This window comes from Thermobia domestica, chromosome 8 (genome assembly GCF_964235325.1).
Source record: "Thermobia domestica chromosome 8, izTheDome1.hap1.1, whole genome shotgun sequence".
Taxonomy (NCBI): Eukaryota; Metazoa; Arthropoda; class Insecta; order Zygentoma; family Lepismatidae; genus Thermobia; species Thermobia domestica.
The window spans coordinates 253749454-253762132 of record NC_137461.1 but is presented as its reverse complement, the minus strand read 5'-3'; the positions used below and the strand labels follow the sequence as shown (position 1 = coordinate 253762132).

The 12679-nt window shown below is 36.9% G+C and overlaps 1 protein-coding gene across 5 annotated transcripts in view; it reads left to right on the top strand.

Moving 5' to 3' along the window:
- LOC145693551 (EF-hand domain-containing family member C2-like) overlaps window positions 1-8727 on the top strand; it is a 99576-nt gene extending 90849 nt beyond the window's left edge. For all 5 annotated transcript variants that reach the window (XM_081769638.1, XM_081769637.1, XM_081769641.1 and 2 more), the window contains exon 14: window positions 8156-8727. In XM_081769638.1, coding sequence (XP_081625764.1) covers window positions 8156-8272 — 117 coding nt within the window. In that variant the 3' untranslated portion in view covers window positions 8273-8727. The remainder of the gene's footprint in view (window positions 1-8155) is intronic.
- The last annotated feature ends 3952 nt before the right edge of the window (window positions 8728-12679 follow it).

Genomic DNA, 12679 nt, shown 5'->3' with positions numbered 1-12679 from the left:
TTTCAAATTCTAGCAGAAGTTGAATGAAAGACCTCTTATTGTTCACAATTACAAGAGCTCACATAATTTCTGCTTTCTGTACCTCGTCTTTCAGGACGAAACTTTCCAAACAGCCCTTCAAAATTCCAGCAGGTCTTGAAGTATCAACAGTAGGTACACCGGTCCTGCTGTAACACATTTACTCATGAACGCAATCTTTGAAAGAGTTCTTGATGAAGAAAATGAATCTGGAACTTCACAAGAGGTTAATGTTGAACATTTTTCCACAAATAGGGTCGTTGAATGCTGCTGCTTGAAAGTTCTCACATTTTCACGAGTTGGTCCTTTTACGTGAGACGTCCTTTTGCAACAAACATCATTATTCCGCCCGTGTACAGAGGCAACTAATGAAGAAAACTCAGTGTAATGGACTGAATTCTTCCATAGTAGATTAAAGACAGTCTTTTTGCACATCTTTTGTTGAACTACTGGAAATTAATTCATATCAAACTTGAACCTGAAAGAGAAGAAATATTAAAGATAATCTGAGAGAAATGCAGACATATTAATCAAAAATACATGGCAAGTTTGTACTTCTAAAAAGTTTAGGAACTTCGCTGAGATCAATCGTATTTCTTACCACCAGCGGAAACATTTATAGAACATGTCTAAGAAATGGTTGATCGATATGATCTTCCTATTTTTTTTTTCCTTTTTTTTAAAGTTTTGTATACTATCATATAAGATTAAGTAAAAGAAAACAATAAATACACAGAAAGAATAAAACAGACGCAGAAGGACTCTCAATCCCACCTAGAGAGCTTAAGCACTCTCCAAATACCCGATGTTCTTTAAAGAACGAAGGTTAAAAAAAAAAAAAAAAAGTGAGCCCAATCTTCATAAGAAAAAGCAATTTCATCACATGTGAATGCTAGTATCAACTGAGAGTCCAAATAAGAACACGTACATTTTTCTAAAGAAAATTCCTTGTTAGATGCAGTTCTGTGATTTAAAAGAAAATTCTAGAACAATCAAGCAGAAAGTATTTTTCCAGTTTCTTTTTCTAGTTTTATTTTCTTTAAAACAGTTGCTCAATTTCCCTGACTTTTCTATGACCAAGGACCTATTTCCTTGATTTTCCTTTAAAAAAAAAAAAAAAAAAAAAAAAAAAAAAAAAAAAAAAAAAACTGACTTTCCAGGTTGTAGGAACACTGCTTTTGCTACACCAACTCCCTTCTTAGCGCTCTTCTTCTTCTACAATTCCTTGTAATTCTTCATGTCTTGTTGGTTGCCAGAGTTTTGCCATATTTTATATCATCCCTTTTTCTCCTTCACATCTCCTTGGATTTCTTTAATTCCAACACCCATGTCTTTGTTAATTAGATCTCTTCCTTTTGTTTCTCCTGCAACTATTCTTGCTGTTTCCTGAGTACTACTGATACCCTAACCCACTCCTCTTCCACGTTTGTGCCAGATATTCTCTTCACATGCCAAATTTTCTAACAGGCAGTACACAGGCACGGTAAGCCTGATCAATTCCGGACTAGTATCGCACTTTTTCACTCTACGAATTTTCATTGAATTCATAACTGAGAATACGGCGTTAGGAGAATTGGCTCATTCCTCGTGTTTTCTCACATTATACTACCAGAGATGAAAAAGCTCTTGTCAGTATAATTGTATGAAGATCTTATGGAATTAAGGGCGGATCCAGGGGGCGATCGGGGCAATTGCCCCCTCCCCCCAGAAGAGGAAACTTTCTTATTTTATATATATAAAAAACTCATTCCAGAGTTTGGAGCTCCTAAAAGTAGCTCTAAATAGCAGTATTACAACCCCCCCCCAGAAGTCCGTCCTGGATCCGCCCCTGAATGGAATTAATAACAGGTATTGACAGCTGTCCGTAATTTAATAAATATTGTACGTCTATGGTAAGGCTTTACTTTTTTAATTAGTAATTTGTATGTCATTTACCTTGGGCTTTGAGGAAATGTATTTTGCCCGTGACCTGTGCATCTTCTTAAAATAACCTCATTGTTTGTGGATCTGACGAAACTTCACAATCTGATTCATTGTTCAATGTTCTGTAATTATCCCTCTGCGTATCGTGTATTACAGGCAATTTATTTCTCTTTTAATACTGAATATTAAAATCACCTATTGTAACTCGAAGTAGTGTGTTGTATCCTTTGGAGATTATCTGGATCTGACTTTCAGTATTGTGTCCGTGTTTTATTTCGGGCTTCTCCCGTTTCCTGACGTATTCTCAGTCCATAAATTGTTTCCTAATCATTCACTTTTCACATTCCTAATCATTAATCTTCCATCTCTTCTAGTATATAGAACACCATCATGGAACGTTAAACTAAAGATTTAATTTCATTTTTGAATCTGGTTTTATTAGATAAATAAAGTACTTACAACTTTTTTTCCCCTGTCAGTACATGCTCCAATGCATATTTTACCTATTAATTTTCGAGATATTACGGTGCTGACATATTAACTCCCAATCGTGTTACAACTAAGGTGTGTCTATTTTTCTTTTTGTCCATAGCAACGGATGTCCGCCACTGGCACTACACAACAATGTGCTACCGAAAAGAAGTTTTTTAAAAATCTTAAATTATATAATAAATTATATATATATATTTACAGAGTAGGCTGAGCTTCAAGGCCTTCATTATTGGCCAAGATCATAGGGGTTCTGTATTTGGTTAGATATTCGAATAAACGATCAAAATGATACGTTATGGCGTCAGACTGTTTCTGGACAAAAGCAAAGAAAACAAGATGTAAGCTATAGGTTAACTTGTTTCCGCATCGGACCATTTTCAGGTAAAAGGGGAGAAACCAATGTATAGGCTGTGGAGCAACTTCTTTCCACATCGAGTGGCCTCGCGTGACGTAGTCGCTAACGCTCTCGTCTTTGGCGCGAGCGGTCCCGGGTTCGATTCCCGGTGGGGACACTCGGTCGAAAAAGGGCAACAGTTTTTTCAGGCCAGCCATCTGGAGTGAGGTTTTTCCTGGGTTTTCCTCATCCACACCAGGCAAACATCGGAATGGTACCTAACATAATGGTCCCAGGCCGCGATGGCTCAAAGCGCTCACCTCTGGTGCATGGGGTCCTTGGTTCAATCCCAGCTCGCGCCAAGTGAACTTTGTTGTAGACAAACACCGTGTGCGTAAGTGTTCACGGGGTTCTTCCATTTCCTCCTACTTGATTCATTCCACCATTTCCTTCATTTCTCATCATCACCGTCTCCTTTAACCTAGCCGGCATATTGTGGGACGTAAAACGTGAAGATTTCATTTTTTCCTTTCTTCCTTCCCTTCCCCGCATAGTGTGCTGGCCGAAGGACGTCATCCCTCATATACGTGACGGGCTAAATGGCCATAAGATGCCGAGAACCCAGAAATCTAATTCCTAATCCTAATCTTTCGACATCGAACCATTTTTTAGGTGAAATCAGAGAAAATAATGTGTAGGCAATAGGCTAACTTATTTCGGCATCGAATTATTTTTAGATGAAAGTAGAGAGAACAAAGTGAAGGCGATAGGCTAACTTTTTTCGGCATCGAACTATTTTAGTATAGGGAAAAAGAAAGTGTAGGGTATAGACCAGGCCCGTGCTGGGATATTTAACGAGGGTGTTAGACAAGTCTACCAAAAGGTCGCCCATACAAACGTGAATACGTATATAGTGTAAATTAATATAGTAAACGTCGGGAGGTGATTCCTGATACCGAGATAAAATGAAAAGTATAGATTAACTTGGGTATGGAAATGCCTCGGAGCTATGACCATCCGAAAACTTTCGTAAAAGTGGAAAAACAGCCGTCGAAATCAGGCAAAAAGGAATGTTCTTTATTTTATTTAGTTTTACTAAATTCCATTAGTATACAATCGGATGTATTGCAGTTGCGGTACAAGGATGACCCCCAAAGAAACTGGAGTATTCCTTCAAGTATTTTATCAAATGTTGAATGAGGAAAATGAACAACAAAGTGCAAGATCCTAACAATCAAAAATAATAGTACATCGTTCAAATTAGAACACTTAGAATTCGAAAGAAAGAGAGATACACGAGAGATACACATGCGTAATTGATATATTTTGTATCAGCACAGAATAAACTCTCGGAAGAATTTAAATGAAAAGCAATCTTTAACGTATCACAGTTTTATCTTCTAGGTTAATGGTAACGGAAGATAAATGAACGGCTTCTTGTCCAAATTACGAGTGTGTGAAAATGGAAAAAATAACTTTGATCCAAATTAGGTTTATAACGACTATGCATAAGTAATCAGGTGGCAAAGATTATGTATGAAGAATGAGAGCACAAGGGATTCTTTACATGACAACAGTGATTCCCACAAATTATATGAATACAATTTAGGCGAAAGTAAGCTGATTAAAGAATTTCCTCCTCGTAATACGTAATTCCTTTTAAGATAATACTTCCGTGCACAGAAGCAATGAAACTCGACGAAACACAAGCTGTTGAACATGTTGCACAATGATACAAAGAAATACAGTTTCAAACTGCCGATTTATTCTGTTTCGTACAAAGTAGGATAACTGTGGACTATTCAGAAGTACCTTATGCACTATTTGTGCAATGCAGTATGTGTACACAAGACAGCTGTGAAGAATAACAGTTGACAGTCGGATATTCTCCACCGTTGACCGCGTTGCAAAGATGACATCGGCGAAGCAGATTTTTCTGCGTGCGGTCAAACATATCTGAAATTTCGAATATACCTCCCACAGCTATATTAACTGGAGCAACAAGTTCTTCGGCTGTCGTTGCTGGTGTTGCATACAAAAGGCGTTTCATAAGCCACAAAGAAGAGATCAAGGGGCGTGAGGGTGAACGAGGTGATCGTAATACAGATCCTTCTCTTGCAATTCAACAATCTAGGAATGTTTCATTTAGGTAGGTCTGCGTATTCCTGTCACTATGTGCAGGTGCACTGTCATGCTGGTATCACATCTGCAGTCTTATGTTCAAAGGCGTATGTTCTAACAATTTTGGGAGAACATTACGTAAAAATAAAGATACGTACTCCCGCACAGGCGGACCGGTAAGAAATAAGGCCCTATCACAAAATTATCCATCATACCTCACCGCACGCTCACACTAAATCTCTGCTGCTGATTGTTCACTAGAGTTGCATGTGGATTTTTACACCCTATATATGGTTACTACTAGTTTCAGGACGTCTCCGATCATTCCCAATACGCTGTTAAATTCAACTGTCCACATGGTGCGATATCCTCCGATTTCACGTAGGGGAAATTGATGGGACCTTATTTCTCGAAGGTGAATAAAGAGGCGTGGAAAAAATACAAGGAAAGTTAATCTCCTTTGAGGGTCACGATATAAACGTCTCACCTCTGTGCTATTTCTTCTTGCCTCCCCATAAATGAGGTGTATAGCGGCCAGCTCGTGGACAGGGTAATTTGCCAATGCGCAGGCGCGTACAGATTAAGACAACAAATTCTACTTAAACACCAACATTTACAGTTTTACACAGCCATGAATACCTCACAATCCTCCACCATTGAACACAGTACTTCCTATCCTGTTATACAGCAATTCCACCTGGAACACCAGAGCATCGGACTGTATATCACTCACAAGTTGCGTAGATGCCTACTACAACACAAGCATACGAATTGACGCCATTCCACAACAAAAGTGTAAGATAGCCTTCTGCGAGCCACTCACAATTGGCACACAAGGGACGATAATTCTGTAGTGTGCGACCAAAGCATCATGCCCTTAGTGAAAGCACTATGAGCTACGTACGTGCTGCTGTGTTTACGCAAAAGTGCCATATTCTCTTTCCTCCGTGTAGGTTTTTCATCCAGCTCCAAGGTACATTAAAACGTCGAAAAAAGATTTTCCCCCATTTTTGGATGTAATTCCACCGAGCTTTCTTTTAGAAAATTTCTCCAGCAGTGACAAAATCAAAATGTAAGTGGGCTACACCAGAACGCTATTTTAATATATTCACAATAACAATGTATTTTTTCGTAGTTCAGGGGTAAGGGGCGATTTGCCAACTCCAAGAGAGGGGAAAAGCCCCTCGAAAGTATTCCTGAAAGAAGATTCACCTAACGGATAAGTCAAGTATACTGTCCCAGCGCATTTCTTTCTATCGTTATGCAACGTGTACAACATCTCATGTTTCATCCATTTTTGTTGCTTCTGTGCACAGAAGTATCTTATTCCACGGAATTACATATTACGAGGAGGAAACCCTTTAATGCAGATTACTTTTGCTCAATATGTATTCACGCAATATTTGGGAATCCCTTTTGTCATGTGGAGAATCCCTTGTACATTCGTTCATCACATACGAACTTTTCATTTTTGGATACTAATGTCCTATGCTCAGTCGTTTTAAAACTAATCTGGATCAAAATTATTTATTTATTTTTTCTTTTCATTTTCACACACTCCGTAACTTTGACAGGAAGCCGTCCATCTATCATCTGTCACCATTAGCCTAGAATATATAACTGTGAAACGTTAAAGGCTTCCGTTTCATTTAAATTCTTCTTCCGAGAGTTTATTCTGTACTGAGACAAAATAGATCTATCACACATGTGTATCTCTCTTTCTTTCGAATTTTAAGTGTTCTTCTAACGCGAACATGTATTACTTTTGATTGTTGAAATCTTGTATTTGATTGTTGTTTATTTCCCTCATTCAACGTTTGATAAAATACTCGAAGGAATGCTCTAGCTTCTTTGAGAGTCACCCTTGCGCCGCCACTGCACTATATCCGATTGTACACTAATGGAATCTACGACTAAAAATAATGGACATTCTCTTTTACTCTACTTCGATCCAACGTTTTGTTCTTGAGTTATGCCTGTTTTAATTTTTTCCGACAAATTTTCGAATAATCAAGGCACTGAAATGAGGCATTTTTACATTCAGACGAGTCTGTACTTCACGTTTTATCTCGGTGTCAGGAATCACCTTCTGACGTTTGCTATATTAAGTTACACCCTGTATAAATATCGTCGCCATTTTATGTATTAAAACCATCAAATTTGCTAAACTGTGAAAACGTCTTTACTAGAAAAACACTTTTTAGTTAGTTTTTTTTTTTTTCAAACAAAATTAACTAAATATATACCAATAAATCTATATAGTTATACTTTAGAAATAAAATAGGTACTAATTATTATTCAAACACTTCTCTAAAACACAGCAACAATCAAATTTCTAAATTAAGAGCTTTAAAAAATTTGAATTGTTAAAACTGCGCTATATCGATTGCGCTTAACTTCTTCTTCTTCTTTTTTTTTTTTTTTTTGGTAATAAATGAGTAGCAGCACGAGAAGTTCCTATATTATCTTATCAAATAGGCCTGCATGTTAATTGCTTTACTGGCTTTATACGTATTTTTTGAAAAGTGATTGTACTCCGTAGATATTCCCTGCTAAGCTAAGCGGTTAGCGTACGCGCCTTTGGCGGTGGAGACTCGGGTTCGATTCCCGGCGGGAGCTCATGTGGTTCGGATTCCACGTTAATCAGTAGGTCCCGTCTCATATAGCCTCGTTGCTGAAAGGGATGCTAAACTTAAATTCAACTCAACTAACTCAACTATTCTCTGCTAATAGCAAGTGGATGAATGTATAATACAAATATGATATACAGAAGAATCTTAAAAATATTTATAATGTGATATTTGCAAGCCACCTTTTATAAGGGTGCACTGTTCCCTTCACAATTTCTTTACCAACAGCCACCACATGAATTTACTATACAAAACTGGTATACAGAAGAACAACTAAAACTAGTTATCTATAATGTGATGTTTCGCAGGGCGCACTGTACCTTTCACGGGTTCTTTATCAACAGTAACAGTATGTATTCATTGTACAGAACGGTGCCATACAGAAGAATAAATAAAACTGTTTATCTCTGCTGTGGTTTCGCAAGGGCGCCTTACGTAAAGGGCGTACTGTACTTATCACGAGTTCTTTACCAGTAACAACTGTAAGAATTTATTATAAATAAATAAATAAAAAACTTGTACATTTCTTTATAATGCGATGTTTCGGAGGGCGCAGACTAACCTTTGATTTGTCTCAGTTTTGGATGTAACTAAGTAGAATTTTCTTTTTTGTATTCTTTCTTTTTCTTTTTCTCAGATGGAAGTTCAGAAACTAGAAAATCCTGTACAAGAGAAAGTGTGCTATGTAAATTACCTGAAGATAATGAAGGAATTGGGATTGGAGGAGAAACTCAAAGGACAATGCGTGTGCTAGATAGTATACAATTGTAACTTACTGAAATTCTTCAGCAGAAGTAGATTGAACTTTGTGGTTATCCGAGATTTTTACATAGCTCTGTTTATATGAATGTGTGTGCATGTTTGTTTCTGTATATTTTACTTGTAAATGTGTATATATTTTATGCATACATTTTTGTGCTGTATTATATGTATGATTTGTAATTTTTATGACATGTTATGAACATTGTTAACAGATCTTATTGTGATTGTGCTAGTGAATTTTATTTGTACGGTGCAGTTTGCACATGATTCTTTTTTCCCCTGGGAACTTCGTGTGATAACTTGTCTTGTTTAAAAAAATCTATTTTTTGTGACACAAAAGCTCTAAAGAAAATTTGAGATAATGATGAGCGAAAATGTACAAATTTGAGACGAATTATATTTTGTGTATACGTTTCTTAATGGATTAAAAGAATCTCGTAATAAGAATTCTAGTTATTTTATTTTATGCATAGTATGTATTGGAATATGTAGTAGACTAAGATTATCCAGACCTTCCCAGATTTTTCCTACTCAGAAATGTTAGTCCCAAATCTTCTCATAAGACAATTTAGTTCTAAAATGCAAGGAACAACATTAAATCGTAAATACATTTTAAAAGTAAATACTCAAATATTACGTATATCCTTGTAACTTTTCAAATTTTCTTATGTAGTACTTGATTCTACGTTTCTGTCACTACTATGTAATTTTTGCTTGTGATTTTGTTTTAATTTTTGTGCATAAGTGCCGAACTAATGTCGGTCGGTTGAAAGAAATAATGTCGATTGAATATTATCAAATAATTTCAAGAAAATTCTTCCTTCTTATTGTCTTAGTATGTAATGGAAGTAATTTGGGATAAATTGTGAAAAGACTAGTAACCATGCAGTGGAGTATAAGTCGAGTTGATTCACTTTTTTGATGCTTTTGAGTTTATATATATATATATATATATATATATATATATATATATATATATATATATATATATATATATATATATATATATATATATATATATATATATATATATATATATATATCAGTTTCCAGTGTAAATTTGCTAAAGAAAACTGGTCATGGTAACCACAAGTGCCTAAATTCATAATGTCGACGCTCATGACTTTGAAACTCACCCTCACGTGGCCTCAACCTCACAAAGTAAGCGTGATGTCGAAATTATGATGTGAGTGTGAGGTCGAGTGAATATGATATCGAGAGGATGTGAATGTGAGGTCTCGTGAGTGATATCGAAAAGATGTTTGAGAGTCGAGTAAGTGATGTCGAAAGCATGTGTAAGCGTGAGGTCAAGTGAGCATGATGTCGAAAGGACTTTGTAAGCTTAGTGAAGCTTAGTGAGGCACCTTTGCCCATAACTAAGTGATCCGACATGAATCTGGGTTAGATTCCTATTTTCGAGGTTGAACTAGGATTATGAGGCTATTGGGAGCTTCTTGAATTAAAAATTAATATATGAACAAAATAAGAATTATGAAGAAAAACCGCTAACTCAGAGTTATCCTATTTCCCAATTTCTGTAGGTACAAAATACCTACAGTGTGATCTTGGTGTGTTGGTCTCATGCTCTAGCTTGGTTTAGTTAGCTTCTTACGCCGTGTACATTTACTAACATTTCACCTAAAATATACATATACGAGAATTTTGTAAGATTTTACGCAATTCATTCAAGAAAAAGAGAATATTCATTATTATGATTTCTTTATTACGAGGAGCATTTGAATTGAATATTAAAAATTATACATTTATATTTACGCTTCAGCTCTGTGTCTTCTGACACGAAGACATTGCGTCTGTTTTAAAATAATGGAATTTTCTCAGCGCACTTTTTATCTAATAACAAAACTCGTTGAATTTTCTGAAGTGTTTGGTCAAGAACATACGTGTCGTCTCGTTTATATACAACTCCAGTCATATTCAATATTTGAGTGAAACCTTTCTTTCTTTCTCTTCAACGTAATCTCTGTCCACCATCACAACCATATACCGTCGCAGTCTGTGTGTCCACCATTCAAAGGTATATATGAAGTCATTTTACGGTGTTTGAGACACTGATATACGGCACTTGGAGGGAACTTTTCGGGATCAAAAATGTCTGCCCCGCAAGGAATCCTTGTGGTTGGAAAACAGCCAGAAGTCACTGAGAGCAAGAACTGGCGAATAAGATGGGTGTGGGAGAGATTCAATGTGTGTGCTATAAAACGGCGAGGATAATATCAGATCTAGTTGGGTGAGGAGGAATATTTCCACTGTTTTAATTGCCATTTTGTTTCGGGGTTGAACAGGGAAATAAACATTTTATCCACAATGATCTCGGAGTCAAACAATTGTCCATTGGCAGCATTGTTTCTTTTCAGCAGATTACTGGCAATTGTCTTCAGTTCGTCCAACTACATAGGACCCAATGTGAACTTATCTTTCTCAGCTTTAAGTCGTCGGTCAGTATGTGAATTTACACTTTGGCATAGTTATACGAGGTGTGTTCAAAAAGTATTGAACCTTTGGTTGGCAACAATACATTTATTGATTGGAAATCCGAAACACTAATCTCCTTCAAAGTAGTCTCCTTGGTAATGCACATACTTCAACTAGCGCTCCTGGAACGCAGTTTTTGAAATGGTGAGCAATCGTACCATCGCATTCCGCATGATGTCTTCTCTTGACTCAAATCGAGTCGTACCCATAAACTCATGTTTATCGCCGGTGATCACGGTGTTCAAAAAGTTCGGGTCACTGTTTGCATTGTCCAGCATGTGTGCGATGTCCAGACGCCATTGTTTCTGCTCCATTATTAGCAACTTCGGTACAAATTTCGCGGACACTCTCCTCATGCCCAAATTCTCGATCAAAATTAAATATACCGATCCGATGCTTACCCCTATATCGTTCGCAATTTTTCAGACTGTGATACGACGGTCCTGCAAGACCACAGTCCGCACTTGCTCAATGACATTGTCATTCCGGCTTGTTGAAATCTTACCTGAACGTGGTTCACTGTCCACGTCTACTGATGTGCGTTCATCTTTGAAGTGGTTGTACCACTCCTTTATGTGTAAGGTACTCATGGTATCGTCCCCGAAAGCCTGTTGAATCTTGCGAATGGTTTCCGCTTGAGTATCGCCAAGCTTTTGGCAAAATTTGGTGCAATATCGTTGCCCAAGTTTTTCTGTCAAAAACTGAAATTCGACGACCGCTCACTACTCGTCTTGACTCGTTGGTCGACTGCCAGCAACTGACGTTTAGAGTGTCCCCTCTATATTTACACTGAAGAAAGTCTCCCACGCTTAATTGGTTTACGCGGGAAAAAAATAAGGTTCGATAATTTTTGAACACACCTCATACCTCGTACCTTAAAGTCAAAAGTTCAATCCTCTGGAATGTAACTAAAGTGCTTTCATGCGTTTTGGAGCTACATCAAAACAGCACACTTAGTACGCACCGTAGAACTAATTTATATGTATTATGTAGAGTTAGTTTGTTTTAATGTCCTACGCTAGTTTCTTAGTAGTTTGTTATATAGTGCCCTTTATATATATTTTGAGTGAAATGTTCGTAAATGTACATGACGTAAAAAGCTATCTGGACTATGCTGGAGCATGAGACCAATACTCGAAGTAATATATTTTGTATGTATAGAAACTGAAAGATAGGATAACTCTGGATTAGTGTTATTCTTTCATATTCCCCTTCCCCTCATATCTCCCATCAATGCTTGTTGGAAATAATTGTGAGATTACTTGTTAGTATGTGTTTCCTTTCATTGTATTACTTTACTCAATAACAAGTGTATTTAATTGAACGTGCAAAGGAACAGAAGTCACATCAGAGACTTACTTTTCTTCGCAATTTCAGAGAAAGAGTGATTTTCTATATACAGTTGTCTATACACTGGCAAATGTGATTGTCACTTTCTACACACACACATAATAATCGATCGATGTCGTTGAGCTGAACAAAGTTATATGATTGAGTGTAAATCCTCATCATGTGCAGTTTTCGAACTCGGGAAACTTTATTTATTTATTTATTTATTTTCTTCAACCAGGGGATAGAAGAAGCCAAGCTCCTCTCAATTTTCGTTGGCTTGCAGTCTAGAATGCGTCATTATATGCTATAAAAAATATAATTTAGATATACGAGGGTAGTGCCGAAGTAGCGGACCTACGAAGAAAAATAATTATTTCTCAACATAGTCTCCTTTTAACTCGATACATTTTTCCCAGCGATGTTCAATAGCTTCGATACCGTGTTTATAGTGAGAACCGTCGAGCTCCTCAAAATAGCCATTAACTGTACACTCCACCTCTTCATTGTTGGCAAATCTTTTACCACCGAGCCGATACCAAAGAGGAACTATCCGAGGGCTAAATCTAGCGTATAG